Source organism: Alligator sinensis, unplaced genomic scaffold (assembly GCF_000455745.1).
Source record: "Alligator sinensis unplaced genomic scaffold, ASM45574v1 scaffold1491_1, whole genome shotgun sequence".
In the NCBI taxonomy this organism is placed as follows: Eukaryota; Metazoa; Chordata; order Crocodylia; family Alligatoridae; genus Alligator; species Alligator sinensis.
The window spans coordinates 205690-222898 of NW_005843059.1; the positions used below are offsets into that span (position 1 = coordinate 205690).

A 17209-nucleotide genomic window follows, 5' to 3' on the forward strand; every position below is an offset into this window, starting at 1 on the left:
ATTCATTCTTTCAGGAGCTCCCATTCTTGATTAAAAATACATATTTCCAATGTAAAATATGTATACCTAATACACTGCTTATTTAGAGAGTTCTTAAAATACAAGTAGTAGCCATACGTGAAATGCCAATTGTTCCATGAAGATATGGAAGTAAAAGTCAAAGGTCAATGAGAAACAAATTCAATAATTTGCTCAACATTTAAACCAAGACAGCTCATCCCAAGGCAGAAAAATTGATTTTTCTGGCGTGTCCACAGTATGGAATTCAGGAAACTTTTACAGGAAGATGTTACAATATATTATTTCATTTCTATAATACACAAAATAACTACTAAATTTCTTTTGTAACCAATTTGAGACAACAAACATGAATATTATATAGCTAGTAGGATGATGAATGTCATAGAAAATATCTATAAAAGTTATCCAAAACTGTATTATATAAAACCAAAGTGTGCACTCAAGTAATATTTAGATTAGGACACAAGAAGGCAAAAGGCTAGAATTGTATTTTTTACTTGAAAGACTAAAATAGTTCCTTCTTTACACTTAAAATGTGTGTAAATAGAGCAACCTGTCTCACCTCACATTCATTATTCACTCTATCATCTGTACTAGTTCTGCTTTTTTCTGATCTATTCAGGGAAATATGGAATAAAGTATTCCTAACAAGAGTGTATTCAAATGAGGTGGGACAGGCAATTACTTACCACAGAGATTTAGACAATTATGTCACCATAAGAGGCACTAGAGATAGTATAACTGGATTACCCAACTTTAGAGTTCTGTATATCATTCAATTCCAGAAATCCTTGTTCTAGGATATCTGAGCATCAGGATCATTTAAACCTGGGAGTAACTGAGTAACTGCTGGCTTACCTGGTTAGTTAGAAATATGGACATGCCCCAAGGGTTTTGCCAGTTTACCTACTCTGATAGAGGTAAACCATCAAAACTCTCCAAGTGTAGACAAGACCTCAGGCAACGTCACACTGTGACAATGCAAGTTAACTTCTAATGTGCCCACAAAGGCACACAGTCAGTTTGCCCTTCAGGTTCTTAAAACTGATTGCTCACAAGACAAATGAGAAGATGAAATATGAGCATGGATCTGTAGAAGAGACTAATCTGGAAAACTCAAGTAAGTTATAGGTGAATTCTCTATTTTCCCTCCAATTTTTCTCCTATCCAAAGCCCTGATGATTAAAGCATGGAAAGAAGAATCCAACAAGGAATTAATAATGGGGTTTTAAAGAGAATAAAAACTGAAAATCATGCCTGTGAAAACTGATAATCAGACTTGCCTGCCATGTGCAGTTACTAATGCTTGCATATAGTGTCTGCTTAACTTCATGTGGCATCCCTTCAAAGCTTAAGTTTCCACCCTTAAAAAGGTAAGTTGTAGAAAGACTTAAGTGTTGCAGAAAAACCAGCATATGAATTTAAATACATTTTTTGTTGGTTATACATACAGAATCGATTTCTTCCAGAAAGTCTGAAAACTGGAAAGGCAATCCTGAAAAGGTTTAAAAGGAAGAGCTACCCAGTAATTCAAAACTAAACTCAGATCCCATAGGATAAAACAAGTCAGTAGGGTGACTATCTGAAAGAAGGAATCACAGTATACAAGGATGAAGGTACCCCAAATATCTCTTTAGCATATGAGATGAGGCCAAAATAGCTATAACATACATCTAAACAAACAAATATCCGAAAAGTAAGTGAAAAAACACCAAAGTTCTCCAACTTTGGGTTTTTTTCTCTTTCTTTTCGTATATTTGTATACTTGAGTTAGGCAGAAAAAGCTAAATAATATGTCATGGGCAATCCATTGGACTACTTTGGTATGTATCAGACTAACACTGATTTCCACTTTAGTCATTTTTGCAAGTGGAAGATTTATAATTTTTTACTTAGTTTTTACTTTAATAAAGAGAAAGAACCTGTATATAATTATAACAGCAGAAGGAAGGCTAATACATATGTGCAGGCTGGCTGCACTTCTTCCATAGGAGATCTGGAGAAAGTCTGACAATTTGTATATAAAGATTAGTAATAGTGTTAAATTAAAATATTTCTGGCATACAAAAAATAATTAGAGTGGGGAATTTGTGGTCCTAAAATTAAAATTTAATTGATTTTAATTAAAATTAAAATACTTTAGAAAAAATAATTTGCTTTGTTTTGTCTTTGCTACATAGATTATGAATACTCTTGCTGTACTGTGGGGTTACATTTCCCTCCAAAAACATGATCAATTAGACTAGGATTTTCAAAGAAGCCAAAGAGAGTTAGCTGCTTGATCATTAGGCTCCTTTTCAGATCCTAGCCTTAGATGGTAATATCCACTAAAAGTAGGATAAGCTTAACTTTCCTGAAACTTTGAGAGTTATACAAGCACAAAACAGGTAAGACTTTATATTTCAATTACAATTGCATAATTTAAGATAAATTAAATAGATCTTTGAAAATAAATTTCCTTACAGCTTTAGACTCTGTCAGTTTTCAAACCAGAATTAATTTTTATGGCAGAGAGAAAATCCTTTCAAGAATGGGATTAAAGGAAAATTGTTGACATATTTTAATTTTAATTCAATACTATCTTTATATGTAATATATAAAGACACACACACACACACACACACACACACACACACACACACACACACACACACACACACACAGTACCTGTGGTCCTAAGGGAACCATTCCTCTTGGAGGAGTCATTCTCTGCATTGGCCCAGCCATGTTTGGATGTCCTGAAAAAAGAAGTATTTCTAACAACTGTGGAGTATTTAGATACTTTCTTAATGATCACTAACAAATTGCTACCTCATAGCTTTGAAAGCTGTTATATAACTGTAGTGCAATTTATAAGAGATACAAGTCTTACATCACAGAGTTTTTTTCTAAAAAAACAGAAGGGTGATATTCTATACATACATTTAACACCTAGCATACAGGCACTTCACCTTGTTGCCGTGTTGGGTCCATCCCACTAGGCAATAATGGCTGACTTCCTGGGACACCACCAAGTGCCTATAGATGTAAAAAGCATATGAAGAGGGGATATAACTCATGTTTTAAACAATATTTTGCTTTTTTCTGATTTTTTTTCTATTACTCAAGTAACAGGAAGCCTTTAATTCTGCTATAGACATAGGGCCATATCATGCAATTAGATTACACAGACAGACCCCACCCTGTACATGGATGTATAGGTGGATCCATGATTTTAAAAGGTGTGTGTGTCCAGGGGGAGGGTGGGGGTTTGCAGAAGCAGCAACCAGCACTGCAGGGGTGGCTGCATTCCCTACTGCCAGTTTCCCCTCTCACGCCACTGGGATGCAGCAGCCAGAGACTTCTTTTTAGACCTCAATCAGGTAAGAATCAGCTTCTCCCCCCACCCATGCTTTTGGCATCCCATCCTTTCCCTTTCACGTTTAGCAGTATCTCCCTTACCCTTCCATTCCCCCTCTTGCCCTCTCTAGCTGTGGTTGCGTAGGGAGCTGGGCTCAGCCAGGGGCAGCAGCAGTAGTAAGCTGGTTCCCCCTTCCTGTGTCTGCTCCTGGCTGGTAGGGAACACCCAGGGGGAGGGGACCTGACAGGGATGGGGAGCCTGGTCACCACCACTGCTGCTGTCCCCAGCTGAACTCAGTCCCCCATGCAGCCTAGCTGGAATGGGGGGAGGAGAAGGAGCATCAGAGCTGTTCTTGCTCCACTCCAACTAGGCTGCCCAGCGAGCTGGGCTCAGCTGGGGACAGCAGGAGTAGTGGCAGCCAGGTTCCATTCTGTGCTCAGTCCCCCTGAGTGTGCAAGATGCTACACCTCAGGAAGAAAAATCAAAAAGACAAATACAAAATAGGTGACACCTGGCTGGATGGCAGCCCTATGGAGAAGAATCTGGGAATCTTGGTAGATCACAGACTCAACATGAGTCTGCAGTGTGATGCAGGTGCACAAAAGGCAAATGAGGTTTTGGGATGCAATAATTGAAGCATTAGGTGGCAAGATGCAGGAGGTCATAGTTCCTCTTTACTTGCCACTGGCTAAGCCTCATTTAGCATACTATGCACAGCGTTGGTCTCCACATTTTACAAAGGATGTGGAGAAGTTAGAGAGGGTCCAGAGGTGAGCAATAAAGATAACAAAGGCCTTGCAAGCACATCATATGAGGAGAGGCTGAAGGAGCTAGCAAGTTCAGCTTGTGGAAAAGATGCTTAAGAGGGGACATAGCAGAGACTGATAGCAGTCTTCAAATACTTGAAGGGCTGCAATGGAGAAGAGGAAAAATACTTTTCCCTCTTGCTGTACGGTGTAGGATACAGATGTTGGCTTGAAATTGCAGCAAAGTAGGCTTGGCATGGATATCAGGAGTCTTTCTCCTGATTTCCTGTAACAGGATATCGCTGTTCTTCACTGTTTGAACAATGAGGCAGTGGGAAAGACAGCCAACAAAGGTTGCGAACTTTCCACTGCTGGAGGTGTTCAGTGTTCAAGAAGAGATTGGGTAGCCACTAGTTGGGGATGATCTGGGCATATATATGCCGATATATTCTACTATGGGAATTTCCCATGCTTTTAGGTGTTGTCTCATTTGGCTGGGAGGAAATTCTAATCTCCCCCTCATTGCCTTTGTTGCTACACGTCAGGGTTTTTTTACGCCTTTCTCAGAGGCATTGGGTGTTGGCTGCAGCTAAGGTTGGGGATTGATGGGTATGTGCCAGTGCTCCTGCTGGGACTTAAACCTGGAGGTTCCTGGCTAGACAGTCTTGCTTCTCCACTCAGGATCAGATCAACTTCCATATTTGGGTTCAAGAAGGAATTTTACGCCATGGTCAGATTGGTATGGACTGTGGGGGGGATTTTGTCTTCCTCTGTATCAAGAAATGTGACCCTCTACCTGGGCTCTCTTAAGCATGCATTAACAATCTTTTACAGAAGAAGGACATTGGCTGCCATGCGCCCCCTGCTTTACCTGTAGCACATGAGAGTGTTATATCTTGTATTGTGTCAGGGTTGACTGTAGTTTTACTAAGAGATTAGATTATGGATTTGTATAGCATGGTCTGGATAGGGATGATCCTGCCTTAGGTAGACGGCTGGACTAGTTGACCTATGGAGGTCTAGGCTTACTTTTCTGTGGTTTTTTGATTCCCTGCCAGTGTGGGAGCTGGCACAGGGAGGGGGAACCTACCTGCCACCACTGTTGTTCCAAGCCAAGCTCAGCTCCCCAAACAGCTGCTCCCTGCAACCCTGGATGGACAGGGAGCAGTACTACCTAGGATAGTGGCAATGCCAGGCAAGTCTCCCTTTCCTTTGCCCAGAGGGGGCACATCTACATGAGAGGTTTACCGCGCAGTAGACTATTAGCTGTGCAGTAAACATCTCCGTGTCTACACATGGTCTCCTATTAGGCTGGAGCAAACTAAAACCCCACAGCAGTGCACATATAGGATGCTGCCCCAGCTGGCTGGGGCACAAAGGTGCTCCAGTGCAGGGACTGCCTGTCAGCTAGCCCTGCACTGAAGCACCCTTGTGCCCTAACCAGCCCCTCCACCACATATTGAGCTAGGGGGAAGCAGCCCTGGGCTAGCAGATGGACCCACGGGGCCCTCTGCCTCCAGAGTTTACTGCTCTCGAGTTTATTGTTTCATATCAATTGCATGTGTAGATGTGCCTATGCATAAGTAAAGGGGATGAAGAGAGATTGGAAGTGGAGGGGAAGTGCTATTGAGCATAGAGGGGAGGTGCTGACAGTGTGGAGGGTGAGTGGGGGGATTCTTACTTAATTGAGAACTTAAAGTCCCTGTCTGCTGTTCCCATGGTATGGTCTGCCTGCTCTGAAGTTTTGAGGTGGGGGGCTGGGAACAGGGGGTGCAACCACTCCTGAAGCACTGGTTGCTACTCCCCCACCCCCTTAGGATGGGCACGTACTAAGTTCAAAACCTGTATTTTAACATAATTCACTTTTTTTCTCCATTGGCTTTTGAGCATGTTATGTTATCTATTTCTTGATTCAAGGACTAGTTTTTTCTCTGTTTTTCCATGTTTCAGTTTGACATCCTTCTTTACTTGGCTAGAAGGGTGGCTTTGTGATCTTCTCTAAGGATGAGCCATAATTCAGCCAGTGGCATAGTATTCAAAATACTGGCTCAGATGAAGGGGATATTTTAGCATCTATCTTCCCTTATCATTCACAGGCATTAACTCAAAGATAAGCTCATTATCCATCTACACAGGAAACAAGGGTTTCTAAGCTTAGTCCCAAATCTTGCCCTTAAGCATGAAGATATAATGCATTGTTACTTCACCACTGGCCTGAACTTAGCATATTATTTTTAAATCTCCAAGTTATTATCTGTCCTTTGAGTTTGTTTTAAGAGAATAAGGTTTAACATTTATTTCTCTAGCTTTTTACAATAATACCTGCAGTACAGTTATCCTTCAACAAGCTTAATTGTAACTGGAATTTTGTGGCTGGATGTTCTTTCAAAAGCCCAAAAATAATTTAGTCATAATAAAAATGTTATCTGGGGTAAGTAAGTTTGGTATGATGAAATGGATTGGTTCAGGTAATACTTGCATTGTTTAATAAAAGAACTAATCCTTTTAGGTTGACTGGAAAGTAATGTCATAGGATAGGAATGTTTATTACTCAGCATGATGTGTCAGTATGTTTATATCTGAAGGTAGTCTACAGGAGAGGTTTAATTGCCCAAGAGTCAGAAACTCAGAATTAAGCTTTTCTCTTTTCCCTTTTGACTAAACATTTTGACTACAGGATATTTCATTATATAATTCATGGAACACAGAATTTGCTCTTGCACTGTTTCAGTCAATGAGAACGTTGTTATTTACTTTGGTGATTCAGGATATGTAAAAAAAGTTATATTGATATGTAGAAAAAAGTGATATCCTGCACACAGAAACACAAAACGAATCACAGAAACGTCAAATTCTAGTGAAACTGGATCTAGTCATCCCTGCCACAGATGACAGGTAGCAAATATGGAATCAGGAGGAAAGTCTCAATGCAGGTTATCCAGTCTGAAGAGTTGATTCGTGAACTATCTGGAATGTGTATGGGTTTATGAAGGAGTGCAGCTCCTCTCCAGTATATCTTATTATATTCCTGTTGAAAAATATGTTGCATTTCCATGTATAATTAAGTAAATATAATACCCTAATGCAATGCATGTGCTCAGGGGGTAGAGTTATAACTACTGTGGGAATTTTAACTCTGATTTTACTGACTTTTTTATAACGAAAATTTCAACCTTAAAGTTGTGTTACAATAGTTTATTACTTCCATGCGCTGTCAATATATACAGTAACTTACTGAAGGAGAAAGGGAAGCAATGTTGCCAAAAGCAGTAAATTATGAAAGCAGCATAACATAAATGAATTGCAAGGACAGTAATTCACTGCTATTATGTTATTGCTTGAAACTGAAAATAATGTAAAATGTGCAGACAAAAATAGCTTCCAAAACTAAAACTACAGGTTGGCAATAGTTTTTATAGCATTCACAGCATACAGATTTTATCTGCCAGTATTTACACATTTAAAAATGCAGAAAGTAAAAAAAGACTAAGTGAAAGTCAGATGTTGGTATATTATTGAATAATGTATTACTGAAAGGTACCACAAGCAGAAACATATTTTGTGCTCAATTACAGGATACTTAAAACAAATGTTTAACTAAAGCAGCAATAACAACTTTTATAGTACACTATCCCTTCCATGCAAGGATGTGAGAGTACTTAATAGGGCTGTGCAAAGCTTCAGTCCCAGATCAATTTAGTGGAGATTTGGCCCAATTCGGCAGCTGAATCTCTGAATCTGAATTGAATCAGGAGATCCTCTAATCTCTCCATATTGAATTGGAACCCCCCAAATCAATTTGGAGAGAGTCGGAAAGATTTGGACATAGACACAGCTTTAAATGTTTTTTCTATATACCCCTAGGTACCAGAAGGCTCGTGAATGTTGAGATGCTGGGGCAGATGGAGCATCCCACAGCAGGAAGGGGGGGGGGGGTGTCTCAGCGCGCTTGGCAGCAGACACAGAAGTGGACCAGAAGCACTTCCAGTCCACTTCCGGGTCCATCAGGGAGTGCACTGGGGGACCCCCCAGGCTCCCCTGGCTTGATGACTGGTGCTTCCTGGATTTGGAGGGGCACACAGGGTTCCCCTGTGGCCGAACGCTGAGCCAGGGGAGCATGGGGGGTGGCTCCCCAACAGACCCAGAAGTGGACCAGAACTAGTTTCGGTCCATTTCTGGGTTTCCTGACAAGCATGCAGAGGGAGGGGCCCCCATGCTCCTGTGGGATGCTCCATCTGCCCCAGCATCGCAGCGTTCATGAGCCATACCTGGTAACTCGGGGCATGTAGAAAAAACATTTAAAGCTGTGTCTATGTCTGAATCACTGCTTCACCAAATCAGCGTTGAAACTTTAGATTCGGATTCGGCCGAATTGAATCAGGGACAGTGATTAGAATCAACGAATTGAATCACTGTCCCCGATTTGGGCTGAATCCAAATTGAATACGGCCTGCTTTGCACACCCCTAGTACTTAATAAGCTTTAAGTAAACTTCATGCTATCTCTATGAAATAACACCAACATACCTATTTGACAGCTGGGCAAAATAGAGCAGGCAAAGGTTAGTCCTAAGTCATGTAAGTTAGTAGAAAGTAGAATGTTCCCCACTCTAACCACTGCACCATATTTCTGGAACACAAATAATATGTCCTTGATATAAGGCTCTTACCTGATTGGGTATTCTTAAAGGTGGCCTTGGACCTCCAGGGTATCGAGGGGACATAAAAGGCTATAAAAAAAGGGAAAATAACTGAAAAGCTCAATTTAACTTATAAATATTTTATCAATTCATGACATATATGGTCTGAATGAAGACCAACTCTCAAGAGTCCACCTTACAGATTTTAACAACACGTAGAAGATTCTGAACCACCTAGCAAAACAATATCTATTTTAACTCTTTTATGAAGATTAGTCCCAAGAAGTATTTTTAAACATTTTGATGCAGATATTGTGCAAGCAGGATATGAAGAACTCTACAATATACATATAAATGAATGAACCATTAAGACAATATAATCAAAAGGAAGCCCTTCAGCTGGGATAAGACGGAAAGTCAAAGAATGTGTGAAATGTATAAAGAAAAAGGTCCTGAAAGAGGTGGACATCAGTAAGAGCAGAATAATGCAATACCTCAAATAATTTACTTTCACTTTTTTAATATTACAAAATGCATATAGTATCAAAAATCCTATATATATATAAATTATATATCATTCACATCACAAGAAATCTGGATACCCTTGCCAACACCATAATGCAAGGTGCTGTGGAGGGAACAAGCAAAAGAAGTAGACCCAAGAAGAGCTGGGGAACCAATATCAAGGACTGGATGGGACTTCAACTGAGAGTGCAAAAAGGTAGCCAAACAGGGTGGAGTACAAGAGGGTTGTTACAGCATCTAAGGTGCCCCAATAGTTGTAGTGGCCTTGGGACTGACTTGACTATATAGCATCAGAAGGTTTAGCTTTTGTATTTGATCGTGTAAGTATTCATAAGTATGAAGACTTATTTGAGGATTTCCTAAACCTTAACCCCCTTCTCCTGACACCAAATGGATTGCAACCCATCAGCTCCACACATTCAACTCCATCCAAGAGACCCTTGCTCTCTCATAGTTTCAGCTTCCAGCAGACCTCAGCTGCCAGAAGCCAACAGAGGAGAAACGCAGGCTTTCAGACAGCCAAGGAAGGAATCAGTAATCGATAAGTCAAAAGTCAGTCTTTTAAACTGGATCCAGCTACAAATGGGGATCCAAATCTAGTATCAAAATTCAGATCTGCCATTCCTAGTGGTTACATCTCCAAACACAAAGTAGCTGAAAACTTCATCAGCTATAACTTTCAAGTTGTCTCAAAATATAACTGCATGTTGAATACAATGAATTATTACAAGACAGAAAGCAGGAATCATAATGGTGAAATCTAGATAAAAAGAAATCTAGATAAAAAAGGAAGAGGAGAAAATGTTAAAGTAGTCACTTGATAAAAGATTAAGAACCAAATACACCCTTCAAATCGTGAACATCTGGACAAAAAGAAAGCTGATTTATTTAAGTCAGGACAAAATACTTCCTAGTACAAGGCTTTCATTCATGGCTTTTTACCCCAAATAGTAACATCACCAAATAATGAAGCACTGAGAAATAAAAATACTGTGCACCGGGATCATGTGAAAACACAACTGTGTGGTACAGGCAGTCCTCGACTTAAAACGTTTAGAGTTACAACGTTTTACACTTACAATGTTATAAATTGACACCCTGTTTCTACTTTATGACATTAGTTTCAACTTTACAACTCTTGATCTGATGCGACGCCACGCCAGCGAACAAGTTTGCTGTGTCCTTCATCTCCCTGGAGAACATCTGTCCAAACTTCCTTGGACACTTTTGTTAAGAAAGCAGACAAGACTTCAGAAAAATCTGCAGCCAAGACTCCCGAGAAGACTCCAACCAAGAGCCCTTCAAAAAGTCCAGCAAAGTCACCTCAAAGATGTCCTTCCAAATCAATATGATTGCTATTTACAATATAAATACACTAATGTAGCTATATTACTCATCTATAATTGATCGAGTACAAAATTCTGGGGTATTTTTGGTGAAAGTAGGGTATTGGGCCTTGGTTCAGGAACCAATCCTCCCTTTATAACATTGCTTCTTATAAGAAAATTGGTTCCAAGTTACAACGTTTTGACCTCAGACTCGGATTTCAGGAACCAATTGTGTCGTAAGTCTGAGGACTGCCTGTATTAATCTAACGGCACCACAGGTCAACCCATACCATTGTCTCACCCAGAAACCACAGGGAAAGTGGAAAAGATGACAGAAGAGACATCTGTGAAACTTCTGAAGACAGACCTCTTAACAGATGAGCAAATAGAAAGAAAAAACCCCAAAACTACCTTTCCTATCAAAGCTAAGGGCCACAGGCACTTCACAAATACCCCAGAGCTAACAACGTCAAAGGCTTTTAACAGAGGAAAAATAAACAAGATGCTTGGATTTGCCAACTGTATTGTCAGGGAGCAAGAGCCTCAAATGTATTTATAAGGTTGTCTCACTCAGAAAAGGACAAGACTGGTTAATAGGTAGTAAAAATTGTGATTATTTAACGGACCAGATATAAAGTGGATCAGTAAATTCAGTAAATATTTTTAATTTTTTAAGACTGATGAAAGTGCTGTACTTCTGAATTTTATGAGCAGTGTCTGAAGAAATACATTTTAATGTAAGAAAATTGTTTGCAGAATATCTACTGTTTTCATACACACATTCCAAAGAGAATGGAAACCCATTCTTTGATATATCTTTGATATACTAAATGTACTCATAATGCTTCACAATGGGTTCTCCTTTTCATTAAGTCATTCAGATATATTTAAAATTAATTTAAATAATTTTACGTAGTCTTTTGTATAGTACTTAAATTTAATAGTGTTGCCTTTCTCCCTAGGGTCCAATTGCTGCAAAATGAAAGAACATAATATCCTGGAACAAAAAGGTGTTTTCCCTTTTCATCCTTCTGAGAAAGGACTATATACTATTTTACTTTTCAAAACAGTGCTGACATGGGGGGTGGGCTTTATATAAAAACATATTTTTCATCTTGATCTGAACATTATTAGTCTTCAGTTCACTCTCACATTCATAGCTATGGTTCATTCAGTCAGTATGCTGCTTTCAGTCCCTGATTGTGAAAAACTGTATTCAGTTATACTATCTTTGTGGAGCATGTCCATGGATGGATCTAATATTTTGACAAGGGGGGTGCAAATGGTGTGCTGCATCATCACATATAACACAACACATTTTTCTCCTGCTAAAAAGAAATTAGGAGCTTTACTAATATGGTAGGGACCTAGGGCTATATTATTCCATTTAAGTTTGAAGTAAAAATAAATATAACTTTATAGGAATGTGCATTAATTTACTATATGCAATTTGCTATATTCTGTATTAAAAACACTACAAACTAAGCAAAAATATTCAAAAGATGTTTCTTTAGTCCTGTAGTCATTAGATTTAAATGTTCATCACTTTCAGATTCATAAAACAAAATCAAGCCTTCTTCAGCATCTTAACAGTGCATCCAATGCTTCGCTGAAAGTTATTTCCACAACCGAGTTAATATTCACCTCAGTTAATGTTTCCACATTTGAGTTAATGTTTTTAGCTAGAGTTAAAAACAGTCTACAGGGCTGTGAAATAGGAGCTATATTACCAGGGGCAGCTAAATTCATAAATGAAATATTAAGACCATTAAAAAAAGGAAAGAGGGTCATTAACACCTGCAGAATGAAGATTTTAGAAGGAATCAGGCAGATTATAATGAGCCAAGGAGACTCCCTTACTGCTGTCTGAAAAGAAATGCTGCTGCTTCTGGGCAGTTTGTTTTAAATTTTAGGTGGACCAAGAATCAAAGCGGGGTACAATTGCAGCCCTCCAGAAATAGTCCCTAAATATAGCTATTTTTCTGCAATTTCTTCCGGAAATAGCTAGATTCCAGGTCTATTTATAAAAGACCAAGTTTAAACTGGTTAACAAAGAGGACCTAGGCAGAATTCAGACACCAGAGTTCCAAAAAACTATTCAGAAAAACTGTTTATTTGGCAGCAAAATTGAGTAGGCCCCTACACCTTAGACTGCAAAGTCCCTGGACACCTGTGCTTAGGCATCTGATCATGTGTAGAAGCAATCCAGTTTGGATACCTAGGCACCTAACTCCCATTTAAATTCGGCTGTGTTCCCGAATGGAAATGGAGCAACACCTAAATTCTAAGTCCCTGAAGGAGCCAATCTATTAGGTGTCTTCGGTACACACCAAACACACACATACAACACTAAATTAGTTGAGTACAAAGGACAGCAACATAGTCTCTCTCACTGAAAAACTTCCTGGCCTTGGGACCCAACCTTTTTCATAAGATTCTGGGGAAGGCACTACCCTGGTAAGTGGGAGATGTGGGTTTTAAGTCCGGTGGCTAAGAAAGACCTAGAACCCAATTTTCCCACTTCCTGGCTAAGTGCTCTATGCTATTATGAAAAATACTAGCAACTTGCCCATTAAAAATGATGGGGCGGGTTGGTGGGGACAGAGCCCAGTGTTCAGCCCTATGCCCCCATTTCCCCCATGCTAGTCTGGCCCCACTCCCTTCAGGCCAGACTCTGTCCCCCCCCGCAGTTTGGGTTCAGGGCCAGGGCCGCTCCCACTCCTTCCCCTCCTCCACTGCAGGCCCAACCCCATTGCCTTCTGCCCCCACTGCGGTGGCCCTGCCCCTACTTTGGGGCCTGGTCCACTCCACTCACTTTGGCTGTTCCCCCCCACGTCTCTCCCCCACGGCTGCTTTGGGTCTGGGCCCGCTTCCCCTTGTGGCCACCACCGTGCCCATGACACTGCCACCCCACACCTGCAGGCCTGGCAGTGGCCACAGGCCCAGGCCCAGTGGTGGCTGTGGGCCCAGCAGCAGCGGCAGGCACAGGCCCAGTGGTGGTGGTGGTGGGCCCGGGCCTGGGCCTAGAGGTGGGTGCAGGCCCTGTGGCAGGCGTGGGCATGGGCCTGGCAGGGTGGCTGTGGGTGCAGGTCTGGTGCAGCAGCTGCAGGCTTGGGGGGGGGGGGGGGGTTTGGGGGGGGGGGTGCCCCATTCCTCCCCCCTGCCATCTGTCCCTGGTGGCTCTTGTTGCGGGGCGAGGGGGTGCTCTGGCCCCTGGCTCCAGCCCCTCTGTTATGGCTGGGCTCTGATCCCTGCCGTCCCCCTCTGTCTCCAAGGAGTGTGTGGGGGGCCAGGCCCACTCCACCGGCCTGCCCCCACCTCCGGCCCCTCAGTCCCCTCTGTTATGGCAGCACTCCACCATCTGTCCTGTCCATCTAGAGCACTCTGATTGGCTGCCAAGACACGAATAAAGCATTATGGAGAGACAGACAGACAGACAAAGGCTTTTATAATATTAGAATAGGCAACACCACCACCAGTCATTTAAGTGCTTCTCAGAACAAGTACTAGGCCAGTGGTTCTTAACCAGGGACCACAAGACTCCTTCAAGGGTGCCATGGTGCAATTGGGAAAGGCTGTAACATAAGCACACTTTCCTGCCTGCATTACAGTTCTGGGATAACCCTAAAACAGGCAGGAATCTCTGATCTTGCCACATCCCTTTCTGGTCTGACCCTGCTTGTCTTCTAAAATACAGATGGGCAGGGCACATGGAACTGTCCTATGTGCCTCTGTTTCCAGGAAAAGTGTGAGGTTCTGGACAGGGAATGTTGCTCACCCCATGTGTACCTTTGCTGGCTTGCCCTGAGCTCAGTGTTGGATGGATCAACCAGATAGCATAGCTCCCTGGAGTGCTGCTCTGAAAAGCACCTGCTTCACTGGGTGGTGGAGGCATACAAGTTCTGAGGATCAGCAGCTCAGGCCTTTATCTGCCCCCCACATCCTTCTTCCCTTACCCCTCCTCTTCCACCACAACAGACTTAGCAGTCTGACACTGCTCTTCAAGCTGCCAGGCTGCGTATTGGAAATTGGATCGGTATTGGCCAATATGCCTCCTTAAAAATCGGCTATTGGTATCAGCCCAAAAATTCTTTATCAATGCACACCTAGCAGAGAGTGCCACTAAAGGCAAAGTTGTGCCTTAAGACATTGGAGAACCACTGCACTAGGCACTCAATCTTGAGTCAAGTGAGGTGCATAATGTGCAACCATAATTCAGATGCCTAAGATCCACAAGGGCAGAAATAGAAACACAGCCAGGAGGCCTACAGACATTTAGGCAGCCTGTTGGGGAGGTGCTCTAAATCATGGTGCTTTACACAAAACACAATGAGTTACAGTGCCACTGAACCCAACAGACATTTGCCTGTTGGGTTGGGGGCGGAGGGGAGAGGGTGGAGGTTTGAGTCTGCCTGCACTGTGACCATCCTTTTTAGAGAACTGATGGCAGGCTTTTGCTGAAGCCCAGGAACAAAAGCTGTAGAAATACAGGCCACTGGTTGATGCCCTGAAAGAGAAGGGATATGATATGGCAGTACAGGAGCTGATCATTGGGGCACATGAAGCATGGGAACCAAGCAATGGGAACATTTTGCGAGCTTGCAGAGTACCCTACTGCTACACAAAACTGATGTGATGCCTCAAGGTATCCAATATTATCCAATGGTTAAGGGACATCTATGTCAAGCACATCACAGGCCATTGTTGATATGAAGATAATGGACTGAGACCCCTCACTGGAAGTGAGGGTGAGGTGTCAGAGCTCCTTTCCCCTTTCACCCCAGGCCATAGACCTATACAAGCTTTGAATATTTTCCACCTTTGAATATTCTCTACCTTACCAATTGTAAACCACACGCTAAAAACATTATTTAAGAATATCTTACCACCTTATACACAACTCTGTATCGATGCAGTTACCATGCAAAGAGTTTTTCTATCTAGGGAGGAAAAATGTCCAGCACACCTACAGCCTAGGAAATGACCTGCTGGGTGGCACGGAAATGGAAAGGGATCTGGGAGTCCTAGTGGACTCCAAGATGAACATGAGTCGGCAGTGTGACGAAGCCATCAAAAAAGCCAATGGCACTTTATCATGCATCAGCAGATGCATGACGAATAGGTCCAAGGAGGTGATACTTCCCCTCTATCGGGCGCTGGTCAGACCGCAGTTGGAGTACTGCGTGCAATTCTGGGCGCCACACTTCAAGAAGGATGCGGATAACCTGGAGAGGGTCCGGAGAAGGGCCACTCGTATGGTTAAGGGCCTACAGACCAAGCCTTACGAGGAGAGACTAGAGAAACTGGACCGTTTCAGCCTCCTCAAGAGAAGGATGAGAGGCGACCTTGTGGCTGCCTATAAGTTCATCACGGGGGCACAGAAGGGAATTGGTGAGTATTTATTCACCAAGGCACCCCCGGGGGTTACAAAAAATAATGGCCACAAGCTAGCAGAGAGCAGATTTAGATTGGACATTAGGAAGAACTTCTTCACAGTTAGAGTGGCCAAGGTCTGGAACGGGCTCCCAAGGGAGGTGGTGCTCTCCCCTACCCTGGGGGTCTTCAAGAAGAGGTTAGATAAGCATCTAGCTGGGGTCATCTAGCCCCAGCCCTCTTTCCTGCCTATGCAGGGGGTCGGACTCGATGATCTATTGAGGTCCCTTCCGACCCTAACATCTATGAATCTATCATAGCACGGCACTGGAGCTTCTTAACCCCTTTGCCCCAGACTAGCATAAGCTGCAAGACTCACTGCATGTTTTAGATCACATCAACATGTACCACCTATATATATATATACATGTATATATGGTATATATACACGTAACACCTACACACACACACACACACACACACACACACACTATAATAAAACTACCACATGCAGGGTCCTATATTTTCTTCCAATTTACAAAATCATGTAAATAACCATAATTTTTAACATTTTCTGAAATGACAATTTTGGATGCTTCTCTGAAATGATGCAGCTAAGTCTCAATTGTTTAATTTGTCTCTGCAAATCTGATGATTTTGTATGCAAAGTAGGCATAAAGGCTGACTGTAATTTGACAGCCTATATCAGTATTCTTAATGATTAGACAGTTTGCTACACAGAATGATTCTGTAGGCCTTGGTTGGCTTGATGTGGCTGTGTTTTAAAGGAAGCTTTATATACTGTAAATTACTACATATCTCCTTCCAGTATAGGCATGGAAATATTTAATCTGTCTCCTATTCTTTAAGAAGTTCAATTTAAACTGGGATGGAAAGGATTAAGAAATATGCTAAATTTCAAACAGCTATTCTAATTCTTGATGTTCTTTGGACAGAAATATTTAGATCTTGCACATATACTATATATATCTGCCAAGATCTAACCTCAACATGACAGAATTAATCTATTGGGAAAGATTATATAGTTGATATAATGGTGAGTATTTATTACCAAAAAATTAGCACTGCAGTATTATAGACACTTGTCAGGTATTTATGTTCAATTACTGTTCATCAAGAGACTTGAAATCCTTTTAGAGCACTATCTCATACTTTAAAGTGACCACAAAGGTTTAGCACCAAGGAAAAACTCTGCTTTTTAATTTTGATGTTATTT

The 17209-nt window shown here is 41.7% G+C and overlaps 1 protein-coding gene across 1 annotated transcript in view; it reads right to left on the reverse strand.

Moving 5' to 3' along the window:
- The window catches only part of SSBP2 (single stranded DNA binding protein 2), a gene marked incomplete at its 5' end in the record, with an annotated part of 243120 nt that overhangs the window by 56185 nt on the left and 169726 nt on the right, over nt 1-17209 (reverse strand). The window contains 3 exons of the mRNA XM_025193504.1: nt 2689-2759; nt 2973-3039; nt 8777-8836. Coding sequence (XP_025049289.1) covers nt 2689-2759; nt 2973-3039; nt 8777-8836 — 198 coding nt within the window. The remainder of the gene's footprint in view (nt 1-2688; nt 2760-2972; nt 3040-8776; nt 8837-17209) is intronic.